The sequence below is a fragment of the Canis aureus genome, chromosome 26 (assembly GCF_053574225.1).
Source record: "Canis aureus isolate CA01 chromosome 26, VMU_Caureus_v.1.0, whole genome shotgun sequence".
NCBI lineage: Eukaryota > Metazoa > Chordata > Mammalia > Carnivora > Canidae > Canis > Canis aureus.
The window spans coordinates 41417400-41432853 of record NC_135636.1 but is presented as its reverse complement, the minus strand read 5'-3'; the positions used below and the strand labels follow the sequence as shown (position 1 = coordinate 41432853).

At 45.7% G+C, this 15454-nt stretch overlaps 1 protein-coding gene across 2 annotated transcripts in view; it reads right to left on the bottom strand.

Moving 5' to 3' along the window:
- The window catches only part of DDX27 (DEAD-box helicase 27), a 23109-nt gene extending 7655 nt beyond the window's left edge, over nt 1–15454 (bottom strand). Inside the window, exons 1-17 of one of the 2 annotated variants that reach the window (XM_077873509.1) lie at nt 15284–15454; nt 13618–13764; nt 11350–11409; nt 10939–11101; nt 10363–10406; nt 10152–10238; nt 9446–9551; nt 7416–7589; nt 6611–6761; nt 4682–4781; nt 4374–4515; nt 3761–3949; nt 3340–3493; nt 2398–2479; nt 2124–2301; nt 858–964; nt 551–659 (exon numbers count right to left, since the gene is read on the bottom strand). In XM_077873509.1, the coding sequence (XP_077729635.1) occupies nt 551–659; nt 858–964; nt 2124–2301; nt 2398–2479; nt 3340–3493; nt 3761–3949; nt 4374–4515; nt 4682–4781; nt 6611–6761; nt 7416–7589; nt 9446–9551; nt 10152–10238; nt 10363–10406; nt 10939–11101; nt 11350–11409; nt 13618–13764; nt 15284–15376 (2086 nt within the window). In that variant the 5' untranslated portion in view covers nt 15377–15454. The remainder of the gene's footprint in view (nt 1–550; nt 660–857; nt 965–2123; nt 2302–2397; nt 2480–3339; nt 3494–3760; nt 3950–4373; nt 4516–4681; nt 4782–6610; nt 6762–7415; nt 7590–9445; nt 9552–10151; nt 10239–10362; nt 10407–10938; nt 11102–11349; nt 11410–13617; nt 13765–15283) is intronic. The other variant, XM_077873510.1, reaches the window with a different exon arrangement.

Sequence of the window (15454 nt, the reverse complement as noted above, 5' to 3'; positions counted from 1 at the left end):
TAATCTCTATTCTAATTTCTGCATCAACAGATTTGCCTCATTTAAATAGAATCATAGGGATCCCTGGGTGGCCCAGCAGTTTGGCACCTGCCTTTGGCCCAGGGCGCGATCCTGGAGACCCAGGATCGAGTCCCACATTGGGCTCCCGGTGCATGGAGCCTGCTTCTCCCTCTGCCTGTGTCTCTGCCTCTCTCTCTCTCTGTGACTATCATAAAAAAAAAATAAATAAATAAATAAATAGAATCATAAATACTTGTCTGCTTGTGTCTGGATCACTTCATTTTGGTTCAGGCTTGCAGCACGTATCAACTTCATCATGGCTAAACCATATTCTATAATATGTGCATGCCACATTTTGTTGATCCATTCATCTACTGACAGGGGTCACTTCCATCCCTTGGCTACTATGAATAATGCTTCAGTGGTCACTGGCATACAAGTGCGCATCTGAGTCCCTATTCTGTTTTTTTCTGGGAACAGACCTAGCGTGCCCTTACTGGGTTCTATGAGAATTGTGTGTTCAGTTTTTTGAGGGACCTCTCCAACATACTTTTTTCCTTCTTCCTCTCTTCCTTGGTCTGGAACCAGCTTCTCTCAGGCTCATGGTTTGAGGCCTCCTTCCCCTTCTCTCTCTCAAGGAGCCGTTTTGCTGTGTTGATCTGTGGAGACAGCAAAAGATCAGCTCCATCTGATAATATGTAACCTGACAGCTGCAGGAAGGCACTGCCTACAAAGGTCTGGGGCTCTGAGGACATGCCTGGTGTGGACACCACACTTTGGCAGGGCAGAACTGGCAGGCACTGTGCGGCCTGCTTCCAGACCAGCCCGGTGGGCCCTAGCCCTCCGTGCAGCCCCACCTGGGCTTCTGACTGCTGCAGCTCTTTTTCCTCGGCCTCTAGCTGCAGAACTGCATACACATCCTTCTCCATCTTCTCAATCTTGTCCCGGAATTTAAGGATGACATCTCAAGGGAAGAGAACAATTTTTTTAAATTAGGATAAACTTTGTGTGACTGATAAGAATAATATAGATGTATATTTAGTGACAACAGAAAATTTGGGGTTTTTTGTGGATGACTTATCTGCTTCACAACACCTCCCACCCTATCCCACCCAAAGAGCCTGCTGCTCTTGGAATAAATTCTAAACTCCTAAGTGTGGCCCCTGCCTACCTTTCTGAGCCTCTATCTCTGCCTTGCTCACCATGCCCTGAGCCCTCCCTGGCTCTTCCTTCACTTTGACTCACACACCACGTCTGCTCCTGCCTCAGAGGCCTTGCCCTGGTTTTCTCTGCTTGGCACACTCTGTCTGCAGACCACTCACGGCTGCCTCATTCTTATCCAGGACTCAGCTCAAGTGCCATCTGTTCAGAGGCCTTTCCTATACAGCTTTTGAAAGCAGCGTCTCTCCTCCTGTCATTCTGGATCACATCTACTACCTTTATTGTCTTTTTTCCACCAGAGTCTCAGTTGTTTTGCTTCCTGCTATATCCCTAATACCTAGGATAGAATAAACAGTACTGGGCACTTGGTAGTTAGCTGATGGAATGAATTAAGTAAAAATGAAAAAAAAAAAAGAAAAAAGATATTTATGAACAGAATAAAGATCTCAAAGGATATATGTGCATAAATGCTAACAGTGGTGAGCTCTCCCACATGCAATTATATTTTGGCTTTCATTTACTAATCACTAATACTGGATATATATTATTTTTATAATTATAAAAAACAATTTTTAAAAAAGATGTGCTTTAAAGGACCCCTACAGATGAGAGGAAAATGAATGAAAGATATCTAAAACAAGTAAACGCTGACTTCTGCCCTCTACTGAAAGGAAGGGGGTGGTGATTAATAGGGATTTTGCCTCAGAAGAAGCCTTCTCTTCCCAAAGGTTGGAAAATAATCTGTGAGTGGAGCACTTGAGACACAAGTCTGTCACTGTTCCCTCTCACACAGAGAGAGACTGAAGACCATAGGGGCATGGTGAGACCGACCCAGGGACACTAAGCAAGGAAGTGGCAAGACTGGAGTTCAAATCCAGCTCCTGACTACTCCAACCTATCACCCTCTGCTCCTGGCTCTGTCCACCCCAACCACTCAGAGCTGCTGCAATGTGCCTGCTCACCCTGGGGAAGTATCCGGGCCTTAACAGGGGCTTTGGCGGCTTTTACGATCTCCTTCAGCATCTTCCGCTCCTCTTCTCCCACCAGAGACACCGAGCGCCCAGCCCTACCAGCCCGAGCTGTTCGCCCCACCCGGTGGACATAATGCTTGATGGTGTTGGGCATCGTGAAGTTAATTACCTAGAAGGTCAAAGTCAGACCTGGGAGTTGCAGGGACATGGACACAAGAAGGCAAAAAGACTCCCACCAAAAGTTCAAGGAAGATGGGCTGCTCACCGTTTTGACCCCTTCAATGTCAAGTCCACGGGCTGCCACATCTGTGGCCACAAGGATGTCAATCTGTTCGTCCTTAAAGCGCCTGGAAATAGCCACAAACAGATGTTCACCTGGGTACTCAACCCCAAAAATGCTCCGTAGGAGCCTGAGCCAGCAGAGAAAACACAAATCCTTGTGGAGTCAAGCAGGAGCGTACAGATTGTCATAGTGATAATCTAAATGAGATCCTAAACATCAGACCATCTAATAGCTACACAACACCTTAAACATCCTGTAATGTTTGTAGGACAAACACAGTTTGGTTTATACTAGTTCAGCCTCAACTCCTACAAATATGAAAGTTCAGGAACCACAGAGCTAGATGGAAGGGAGTAGTCTATGCAAATGTCTCAGCATTCAAAGCAGCCTTTCCTTAAAAAAACAAAAAACAAAAATCTTTCAGCTGCCTATGATGAATGCAGATAGATGGAGAATTCTAAAAGGTCCCTCCTGGTCTACCAGCAGGACTCTATTCCATGAGAATTAAACAAGAAAACATGGAAAACACAGGACTCTGCCAAGTAAATGCTCAGGAAATAGTAGCTGGCTTTGATTTCTAATCTTGTTCCATCACCCTAGGTATGTCCCTTGCTCTGGAAAAGCTACAGAGAACAGAACATGTGCTGTGTCTTCCCAAGTCAGAATTTCTTGCTACGGCCCCACTCAGTGGCTCCAATACTCGAGCCCTGGGGCATGAGTGTCATCTTCTGCAAGACTACGAGGAATTCTGAAGGTACCTAAGACATAAACTTATAGCAGCTGGGACTAAAATCTTTAAAGTGGGGAACCACCATCTGCATCCCCTGCAATTGCTCTAACATAACCTCTGAGTGGTATCTTCCCTCCCAATGAGGGGAGCCCTCTCTGAAGGATGGGTGGGAGCCTCAGCGCCCTGAAGTTTACCGGAGGGCCTCTAGCCGCTGCGTCTGGGACAGGTTGCCATGGAGCTCGCCAACCTGCAGCCCCATGAGCCCCAGAAGGATGTGCATGCGGTGGGCCTGCTTCTTGGTCTGGGTGAACAGCATCACATGGTCAGTGAAGGTTCTTGTCAGAAGAGCTAGAAGGGAGAGAAGAGTGAGCTGGAAGTCACCTCCAGTACATATTCCCTCCCCACCTGTGAAGTGGCTACTATGCCTGGCACTGGGGGAGATAGGCAAGGTCCCTGCCTTTTAAGGCTCACATTCCAGGGCAGAGAAGACAAGCCAATTCCCAATTCCCAAGGGTGATAAATGCTGTGAGACAGTGAAGGGAAGATGGGGAGGCAGCTTTAGAGATGGCCTCTCTAAAGACATGTTAGGCTGAATGACAGAGCAGGCTCACTCACAAGATTTGGGGGAAGATTTCAGGCAGAGGAAGGAGCAAATGTGAAGGCCCCGAGGCAGGACAAGCTTGGTAGGTCTGAGACAATATAAACAGGAGAGTATGGCAGGGCACCAAAGCTGAAGACTCCAGGCAGGCAGGGGCCAGGTCCCAGAGGGCTGTACAGGACTCACTGGGGAGTGTGGACTGTGGTCTGAGAACAATGGGAGACACTCGACAGTAAATGGAAAGGTAACATGAGTGAATGTTCACTTGTAAATGATCGTTTTCAATGATCTGTAGTGTGAACAACTGGTTACCAAGGACAAGAGTGGGAGAAGAGCCAAGTACAAGGCCACTGCAGTATTCAGGCAGGAAAGGCAGCAGCTTGAACCAAATGCAAGAGGGGGAAGTGGCTGGGCATTCAGCAGGACCTAAGGAGGACTGGACAATGGTAGGGAGATAAGCAGACAGAAGAAATGGCCAAAGTGGCAGAGTACATTAACGGCAGTACCACGCAACACGTCAGGGGAGCCTGACAGAAGAGGTACCAGGCAACACCCAGCCACTTGAGTGGGCCATCCATGAGGCCAAGGGAGTCCAGCAGGCCCCTGCCCAGTCCCTCCCTGGGCTTTCACCTGCCACAATGGCTTCCCGGTCCCCTTCCCGATTCGGCCGGATCCGGACAAACTCTTGCCGCAGGAACGGGGCCACATCTGTGTTGCTATTCACAAATATTCGGACAGGATTCTTCAAGGAAACAGAAGCCAGATCTTTTACCTGCCCAGCACAAACACAGGATGCTGCTCACTGGCCTGCCAGGAGACGGTACGGAGTGGGGGTGGAGGCAAGCCATACTTGCCCTAGATCACCCCCTGCAGCCCAGCCTGGGTCCTCTGCATCCCTCCATTCATTCACCCCACCAAGCAGAATTCCTGTGGCCCACCTCATCTGTCATGGTGGCTGAGAAGAGCATGGTCTGGCGGTGGTGGGAACACATCCGGATGATCTCCTTCATCTGTTCTTCAAAGTACTCATCCAGCATCCTGACGAGCAGGGAGAGGGAATCAAGAGAAATGGACTGAGCTTGCATCTGTCACAATCATAGGCAGAAAACATGAGACAAGCCGAAGTTCTGATGTTGTAACTGGTTATGTCTCAGGCTCATTTATTTATTTATGTGTTAATATTGTAGTTTACCCTTCCACCAAGATTCATCAGAAACTAGCATTTGGCCACATTTCCTGTATCTTTTTTTTTTTCTTTTGCTAAACTATATACAAATAAGTTGCAAACATCACAACACCTTACCCCTATTTCAGCACACCTTGTAAACTTTTTTTTTTTTTTAAGATTTTATTTATTTATTCATGAAAGACCACAGAGAGAGAGAGAGAGGCAGAGACACAGGCAGAGGGAGAATCAGGCTCCATGCAGGGAGCCCAAAGTGCAATTCGATCCGGGGTCTCCAGGATCATGCCCTGGGCTGAAGGCGGTGCTAAACCGCTGAGCCACCTGGGCTGCCCTCAGCACACCTTCTACATAACCACATCATTACACTCAAAACATTTAAGTGTCTGAGTAATACTTGAAGTACAAGTCCAAATTCAAATATCCCTAACTATCCCCAAAATGTCATCTTATAGCTAAATTTTGTTTTAATCCAGGAAACCAAAATTCCTATGCTTTAGTCCCCCTTGAGCTAGAGAAGTCTCCTCAATCTTTTCCACATCCTGTCTGCTTATTTTCCAGGGAAAGGATTCATAAGAACGTGCAGAGGTGCAGTTGTATCAGGAGATGGAGACCATCCGTTTGGCCCAGTTCCACTGAACTGAGTTTGAGCACATGGTAAGGTGGTATCTACCAATTCTCTTCACTATAAAGGAAGCTTTTTCTCCTTGTAGGTAATATTACTCAGTAGGTTTACTTTGACTGCAATTTGTTCAGCTGACCAACTGCATTTCGTTATCATGTTCCTTGATCTCCTTTTTTTTTAAATTTTTTTTAAAATTTATTTATGATAGTCAGAGAGAGAGAGAGAGGCAGAGACACAGGCAGAGGGAGAAGCAGGCCCCATGCACCGGGAGCCCGACGTGGGATTCGATCCCGGGTCTCCAGGATCGCGCCCTGGGCCAAAGGCAGGCGCCAAACCGCTGCGCCACCCAGGGATCCCTGTTCCTTGATCTCCTTAATAGGAAACGTCCACAACCTTTCTTGGTCGTCTGTGACATTAACATTTTTTAAAGAATATAATTCCTTTCCCCTTAAAACCTAAATCAGACCATGTTCCCTTTGCTCAAAATATCTCCTTTACCTCCGTCAGGACTCAAGAATGGTTCATTTGCTCTGGGGGAATCAGTTAATTCCACACTTACTGAGCATGTGCTAGACACTAGACACAACCCTGGGCACAGAGCAGCAAGCAACAAAGCTAGCCCTTCACAAATATGTTCCAGGGGAGAGGAGGGACACAAACACCACAGAAGCATTCAAGTGACAATGAAGGAGGTTGGAGAGGCATAGTACCTCAGAGAAAGGAAAGGAGGAAGTGTTATAGACAGTGAGGGTAGGGATTACTTAAAAAATTTTTTAATCTTAAAAAAAAAATAGAATCTAAATAATATTTCCAAATCTCAGGAGGTGGCAGAGCCAGAATTGGATCTACCCTCCCTCTTAACCATCACATTACAAAGACAGAAAAAAAGCAGGATAATCCAGACCAATGATAAACAGAGGTCCAAGTGTGAGCTGCTGAACTGGCATCATATAAATGGCTATGGCAAGATTGATGTAGAATAATGCAGTGGCAGGTTCTCTTCTACGGTGTGGCCCACAGGACCCCAGAGCACTGGGGGCCCTGCCACTTCAGGTATACCTGTCAGCCTCATCCAGGATGAGCACCTCAATACTGCTCAGGTGGAAGGAAGGACAGTTGTGGAGATGATCGATGAGCCGGCCTGGGGTGGCAATGAGGATGTCAGGCGCTGCTCTAAGAGCTGCTTCCTGAGACTTCACATCCAGGCCTCCTGCAGAGAAAAGCCCCGCCAGGTGGCTGATTCAGTCAGCTGTTCAACAGCACGGACTGGGCCCTGCCACCTGCCACATCCCATGCCAGATGCAGGGGAAACAGCAGAGAACAAGACTCACAGAGGCCCTGCTTAGGAAGATTTTACACGATATTGGGATAGACAGATTATTTCATCACAACTGTTCTAAGTGTAAAAAAAGATTACACGAAGGCACTTCAGAACAGAAGGATTCAGACACACAGGACCAACAGAAGCAGCTATGAAAGCAAATCACTTCTCCATCACCTTTGCCTTCCCACTGCATGGGGAGGTTCCATGAAGGTTAAAGAATAGTATCGTGGAACATCATTAGAAAAATTCTGCCCCGGATGATACCTGATTCTTTATTTATACACAACACAAGCGACATTCTAAATTTGTTCAGTACCAAGAAAATTTTTTTGCTCTGAATTTTGAAGTTTCATTTTTTTTACGGCTGGTTAAATCACTGTTAAACCTCTCCTCTCCCCCAAATCTCTACTCTGAAAACACCTCATCTGATTTTTCAGTAAGTTTAATCACAGGAAGGCTTTCCTGGCACTGTTATCCTCAGATGGTGGAGCACACCCACCCTCCACCACTTCAGTCTCCCAGGGGCTGCCAGACACTCACCCACGGCCAGGCAGGTGGTGATGTTGCAGAACTGAGCCAGCTGCTTGGTGACAGAGTGCACCTGGATGCCCAGTTCTCGGGTGGGAACCAGCACGAGCACACGGGTGACAGGAGACTGGCGGGGTTTGTAGATCAGACGCTCCAGGACAGGCAGGGCAAAAGCAGCAGTTTTACCTGGGGGGAAAGGCAGTAGGAAACAGTGACAGGGGCTTCAGTCCCTTCAAGGTTTGAGTTTTCACTTGAACCCAAAAAACATACATATCTGCTCAGGGGGAAATGAAGCAATGTTTTTTTTTCCATTAAAGCTTTTCTTATGCTTTTAAAACCACAGGGTCAATGTAAAAACTCTGAGAAGTACAAAGAAATATGAAAATAATAAAAATCATCCACAATGCAGCCAACCAGAAATAAACACGAACATAATGGTATCTGTATTACCAATATTTTTCTTAATAGATAGAAACATACAAATGAAAGATGTAATACAGTAACACTATATATTCTGTTCAGTAATCTCCCTTCAGAAAAACCATAACAGAGGCACATGGCTGGCTTAGTTGACAGAGCATGCAGTTCTTGATCTTAGGGTTGTGAGTTTGAGCTTAGGTTTGAGTTAAGCATTGGGTGTAGAGATTACTTAAAAAAAAAAAATTCCTGCTTCTTTAAATATTCTTTAATTTTTAATGGTTTATAATATTCTATCATGTGACTTTCTACTCCATAATTAACTGTACTCATATACAACACCATGATGAACATCTGTTTCACAAAATCTATTCCTACTGTGGCACCTGGGTGATGGTTGGTTGGTTGGGTGTCTGACTTGATTTTGGATCAGGTCATGATCTCAAAGTCATGGAATCAAGCCCCACATTAGGCTGTCTACTCTCATCAGGGAGTCTGATAAGGATTCTTTCTTTCCTGCTCCCTCTCTGCCCCCTCCTTAAATTAAAAAAAAAAAAAAAAAAGACACTTTACTCCTATTATGGCAGGAAGAGGACATGGTCATAGAGACATCCAATTCAGATAGTTTCAGGTCACCGATTTCAGGGGGTCTCATGAAGTTCATCTTTATTTATACATAAACCCCAGTCATAGGAGTAAAGATTTTATGAAAGGAATATTCACAACATTGTATATTAGTACAATTAATTATAGAATAGAAATAGTTACATAATAAAATACTATACAACCATTTTTAAAAAGCGAAGAGCATTTAAAGAAATATGAAAATAGGGATCCCTGGATGGCGCAGCGGTTTGGTGCCTGCCTTTGGCCCAGGGCGCGATCCTGGAGATCCGGGATCGAATCCCACGTCAGGCTCCCGGTGCATGGAGCCTGCTTCTCCCTCTGCCTGTGTCTCTGCCTCTCTCTCTCTCACTGTGTGCCTATCATGAATAAATAAAAATTTAAAAAAAATAAAAATAAATATGAAAATATATGTTGAAAAAAAAAAAAAGAAACTATATGTTGAGATTTTTTTTAAAGATTTTGTATTTATTTATTCACGAGAGATACAGAGACAGAGGCAAAGATACAGGCAGAGGGAGAAGCAGGCTCCATGCAGGCAGCCTGATGTGGGACTCAATCCCAGGTCTCCAGGATCATGTCCTGAGCCAAAGGCAGATGCTCAACCATTGAGCCACCCAGGCGTCCCTATGTTGAGGTTTTTTAAAAAAGAAATTAATAGGGACGCCTGGGTGGCTCAGCAGTTGGGTGCCTGCCTTCGGCCCAGGGCATGATACTGGAGTCCTGGGATCGAGTCCCACTTTGGGCTCCCTGCATGGAGCCTGCTTCTCTCTCTGCCTGTGTCTGTGCTTCTCTCTCTGCCTGTGTCTCTGCCTCTCTCTCTCTCTCTGTGTGTCTCTCATGAATAAATAAAAATATTTTTAAAAAATAAATTAACAGAATATATAATGTTATTGCATTATAATTTATACTTGCATATTTAACAAAGTGGGCCTTGGGTAAATCAACACCCTCCTCCTGCCTCCTCCTCTCCCCTTCTCCCAAGTCACTATCCTTTTTACCTGTCCCAGTGGCTGCACAGGCACAGATATCCTTCCCCAACAGACCCACAGGTATGCATGCCTTCTGGATTGGGGTGGGCTGTTTGAAGCCCATGGCTGTAATGGCCTGAAGAGAAAAAAGACAGGGTTAGACAGGAAGGGGAGGAGTTGTCTCAGCATGAAACAAACACATCAGGTTTCCAAACTATGTGGTAGACCTGTTCTAGGCATTGAGATACAGCAGTGAACCAAAAAAATAAAAACCCTGCTCTTGACAATCTTACAATCTGGGAAGAAAAAAGACCAAAAACCATCATGTGCTGTATGGAGAAAACCACAGCAGTCAAGGGTGCCAGAGATGAGTACAGTTTACAGTAGGGTCAGCAAAAGTCTCACTGAACAGAGGATACTGAGTAGATCCCTGAAAGAGGTGAGGAACACCCCAACCATATTACTGGAAAAACATTCCAGGCAGAGGGGACAATAAGTGCGAAGGCCCTGAAGAAGAAAATGCCTCACCTGTTTAAGGGCCAGGGAGGAGGCCAATGTGGCCAGAACAGAATGAGTGCTAGGAGACACCACCAGAGTAGATCAGAACTTTTTAAGAGGGTTCTCTGGCAGCTGTGTGGACAACAGAATTTAGGGAGGCAAAGAGCCCAGTTTGGGGCAGGGAGCCTAGTTAAGGGGTGACTGCAATAATCCCATGGTTGCCAAAAGAAGCCACTACCTTCAGAAGAGGGCGGGAAAGGTTCATGTCCTGGAATGAGAGGTTTTCATCATACTGAGATGCATCTTCAAAAAATCCTCCTGTTTCCTACACGAGGAAATCAAAGACAGAATGCGAATTCAGCAAAACAGGACCCAGGAAAATAACTGGCCTTAAAATCCTGTCAGGTTGCAAAAACACGTCGCATGCTGCTTTCCATGCTCATGCTCACCTGTCCTTTCTTCTTCTTCTTCCGCTCCTTTACTTTGAGTGTATCTGTGGAGAAAAACAGGGCTTGTACTTACTGAGTATTTATAATCTGCTAGACGCTGTCCTAAGTGCTTTCTGTGGATACCTCACCAAAACCACACAACAGCTTGAGGGAGCTACTGTCAGTATTCTCATTTGACAGTGAAGACACTGTGCAGCAAGCTCGGAAAGTTCCAGAAACCAGGCTCTCAACCACTGCACATATCATCATGCATGTGCACTCATTTCTGCAAGAAATATTTATGGAGCACCTGCTACATGGCTGGGCCCATCTGAGGTGGGATGTGGGGGACCTATCATCCCAAATAAGTCTGAATCTTAGAGATGCCAGCAGCTACATGGGGCAGGACGATATGGGTACAGTCTGCCTGCAAAGAAGAACAACCCTAACACAAGCCCAAGAGAAAGAGAAGCTAGGAGTTCCATATGGAGATCTTAAATGTGACCATGTAGCAGAACATAGGAAATCCTACAAAGGAAAGGAGGACTCTTTCCAATCTCCTGCCTCTGTTTCTGATAGCACCTCTGTAGCACCCACCTGCTTTGGTGAGGATGTTCTCATCAGCTGACGAGTAATCAGTCTCTGAGTCTTCATCTTCTGGACCTTCCTCATCTTTCCCTTCATGGTCTTCCTGCTCCTCCAGTTCAGAGCCTTCCTTTGCTTCTTTCTCCTCGGACTTCCCAGACTTGGCTTCTTTATCCTGGAGAAAATATATAATAAAGCAAGGCAACTACAGACTTCAAGAAATCCAGAACCTCTGAAGAGCAACACTATGCTCTCCAGCCGGGGAAGAATGCTATGTGGACTCTCAGTGATTATTAACAACAGATACAGAGAAGCCTGTCTGCACCGCCGCACTCCAATTCAGACTGAAAGAAAAATGGTGGGGCCACTTGGAGGGCAAAGCTTGGGGCTTTCTGCAGGGCAGTACCTGCTTTGCTTTCTCACCTCTGTTTTCCTTTTCTTGCGAACTTTCTCAATCTTCTCATCTAATGTGGTGGCTGCCCTCTGCAGATTAAAATAGACGAATAAGAAACATATATGGGAAAGAGACAAGGGTTTCTGTGAGGGTTGGTTCTCTAGTGTTAATATAGAAGAGGCTTGTCTATCCTTGGACAGATTAACCAAACAATAGATCATTCACTACAACGATAAAACAACATAACAAACAGGTGTGAAAAATCTTTACCTGGAACCTGGAACATCCACATTTCAGTTCAGAAAGTGTTTACTATTTAGAAGAATATAATTAGCAAGAGATGTCACATTTATATCTGAATGCTACTTCCCCTTATCAATCAGACAAAATGGAGCCTATCGGTTAAATTCTAAAATCAAAGCAGATTCAGGTAGCAATGCTGGATACCACTAAAACTTTAGAAAGAGAAAGTAATGGCAGGCCTCCTTTACATATGCTCAAAGCATCCTGAACTGCCATGGTATTTCCACAATTATAATTAACTGTGTCATTACTTATCTTCTACCCTGCTGGACTGTAAGTGTTATAAGACCACGTCTTTAATTACAGGGGGTCTATATGCCAGGACCTGGGAACAAATGTAACATTCATTCAGTGTACCTGGAGTGAACTTTCATCAAAACATGGCACAGGAAAACAAACACTTCATAATTAACTTGAAAAAGGAAAATTCCTCTGGCATCCTCTGAAAAAATACTGAAAGGGGGGAAAAAATCACAAAGAAATCCTGTCCAGGGATGTCTGGGTGGCTCAGTGGTTAAACATCTGCCTACGGCTCAGATTATGATCCCAAGGTCCTGGGATAGAGGCCCACAATGGGTTCCCTGCAGGGAGCCTGCATATCCCTCTGCCTGTGTCTCTGCCTCAATCTCTGTGTCTCTCATGAATAAATAAAATCTTTTTTTTTTTTTTTAATAAATAAAATCCTAAAAAAAAAAAGAAAGAAATCCTGTCCAGGTGACCGTGAAGAGGCAATGCTGGTTTATTTTCATCAGAACCACCCACAGAGTCTGGAGTAAATAGCTCTAAGCAGGCAGTATTTCTCTTTGAGGCCCATAGAATAGAAAATAATGTTGATGCATCTCCTAGATCGCTCACCAGATTCAAAGGAAAACATGGGATCTTGGCAAATAAGTAGGCAACAGTGACATTTGTGGCAGCTTTTGCTATGCTGGGTGGGAACCAGGGACTCTAAACAGTGAGGCCACATGAGATCACCTGGCAAGTGACAGAATAACAGTATCCATGGGGCAAATCAAAAACACTACTACCAAGGGTACATGCTAGACTGTTTTGTTACAAACTAACGTAACCAAGGTTCCTCTCCAGTGTTTGTTTTTTTTTTTTGTAAGATTTATTTTTATTTATTTATGATAGACATAGAAAGAGGCAGAGACAGAGGCAGAGGGAGAAGCAGGCTCCATGCCAGGAGCCCAACGCGGGACTTGATCCTGGGACTCCAGGATCGCGCCCTGGGCCAAAGGCAGGTGCGAAACCGCTGAGCCACCCAGGGATCCCCCCTCTCTAGTTTTTGAAACAGGAAGGAACACCTAAAAAAAAAAGACCATTTTAACATAGCTATGCCCATTATTTTTAAGTCAAACAATTTATATGTAATGTTTGGTATTCTAAAACTATCAGACCAGTATTATCTGATTTCCTCTAAAACTTTTTTTCCCACATTTTAGTGTGTATAATATCAGGAAAGGTCTCCCTTAATATATATATTGAAGTCCCCTCCTCCAGGAAAAGCTGTCATGGACATCTTCCAATGAAGGAAATAAGATATTTTTATTATTTCAAAATATCATCTGTAGGGGCACCTGGGTGGCTCAGTGGGTTAAGTGTCTGTCTTTGGCTTGGGTCATGATCCCAAGGCCCTGGCCCTGCTTTTCCCTCTCTCTTTGCCCCTCCCCTCACCCCACCCTCGTGCTTTTTCACTCTCTCTCAAATAAATATTTAAAAAAATATATCTGGAGATCAATTAACGTGTTTGTAACTAGTCTGTAATAAATCTATGTTGTAACATTTTACACTTTGGTTTTCATCAAGACTGGGGTTATTTGTGACTGCTTTTCCCCACTCCATCAAAACTACACCATATATTTCCAAGAATTCCAGCATTTGCTGCATGTAGACAGATGGCAAAAAGCAGTGAGGTGAAATCCTGAAACCTACTGTCCAACCTCTTCAACAGCCCACGGCCTAGAACTGCCTATCACACTGTCTGTTCTCACCTTCTTCTTGAGCTGGCTCATGACATCAGCCATGGCCCAGCTGCCATCATATGCCCCCTCCTTCTCAGTGAAAACGAAGTCAGGGTTGAAATCGGCACTGCGGTTCTTCTGCAAGGCTTTCTGCTTTCTGCCCAGGACAACGGGCCCCTGGGAAGAGGAAGAAACAGGATGACTATGGTGTTGAAGTCAGAAAGAAACAGAACAGGAACCTCCAATTGTTGTGGGAGACTTAATTATGGATCTCTCAGTAAGTGACCGATTAAGCAAACAAAAAAATAAGCGTCTGCAGAAAATCTGAAAAGCACAATCAACAAGCTTCATTCCCATGAATATATAGGCAACCCTATACAGACCACTAGAAAGCATGAATTCTGAACAAACACGGAATAGGTACAAAAACTTATCACACAGGAGGCCTTTAAGCAAATCTTCAAAAGGTTTCAAAGAATATCATACAGACTCTTCTCTTTCGGCAATTCAACTACGTTAGGAAACAATGGCAAAAACGCATACAACTAAAAACAGGAAAGGAAGGAAGGCTAGTTGAATGAGACCTTCTGAGACTAGAAAGTGCTGCACTGACTTTTTTTCCCCTCACTCAAGTTAAACAATCTGGTAAGAACTCTCACCCTAAAGTTTATTATTAGTAATGATCACATATCGTTTCTCAGGTACTAGCTGAACTATTGATAACTGTACAGCACTTCATATTTTGATTTTTCATCATTTGCCGTATTTTTGCTCCAGTCCTTTTTTACGATAGTTTTCCATTTGAGAAAGGAAAAGATCATTCTAGTTGCCAGATAGAGAATACACTGGGGTGAGGGCAAGAGAAAGGGCTGGAGCCCAGGTACCTTAGGATGCTGGGTGGCAGTGGCCTGGGCTAGGGTGGGCTAGGGGAAAGGGGGAGAAGTTAAAGAGAGATTCCCCAGCTAGCCTGCACAAAACTGGAGGAGAGTGAGAAGGAAAAAGCTGCCAAGGATGCCGCTTAGGTTTCTGGCTTCAGATGGAGCACTCTGGGAAGGTGAGAGAGACCCGGGTCCAGCTTTGGTGAAGCTGGATTCGTGGAGGCCATGGGACGCCGGGGTGGAGGTGTCTGTAGGCAGATGAGGCCACAGTGGGGCAAACACCTAGGCTGGATTTTTGTAGGGTGAGCATATTTTTCATGATACTGTTCCTTTTAATTGCCACACTGCTGAATGTCTGTAACGCTCCCACCGAGGATAAGCTTCAGGGGAGTGCTGTCCTTGCCCACCCTGCTCACTGCTGTGTCCCAGACGCTGAACAGTAGGTGCAGCCTACAGACACCTCCACCTGCATACCCGATGGCCTCCACGTCAGTAAATACTGGCTTAAGGAACGAACCCCTGATCAGGATCCACGACTGGCTTCGCCCCCCGGATCTCTATTCAACACCAGTTCAGTGAATCGGTACTGACTTCGCCAAGACGACACAGCATGTTACCGGCACAGGCGCGGAGGGGAGGAAAAGCTAGCGGCGAACAAGCTGAGGAAGACCTTGGGGTCACCTTCGCGGGACACTCGCCGGGCTGGCAGCAGGATGCTGCGGAGTTGGGGGCTGGGGCCCGAGGAATCACGGGGAAGGGGGGCAGTCACGGATATCCGACGGCACGCCGCCGCGCCCCCAACCCCGAGCGGCTCATACCTCCTCCTCCTCGTCCCCGGAGTCAGACTCAGGATGCCCCGGCACGTCGTCATCTTCGCCTATGGTCCCGATCAACCCCAGCTCCTCGAGCATGCTGCCGCAGCGCCACTTCCGGGAAGCAGCTCGCGCGCAGCCCGGCCCTTACTTTCCGACGGCCTCCTCGTCGTCACT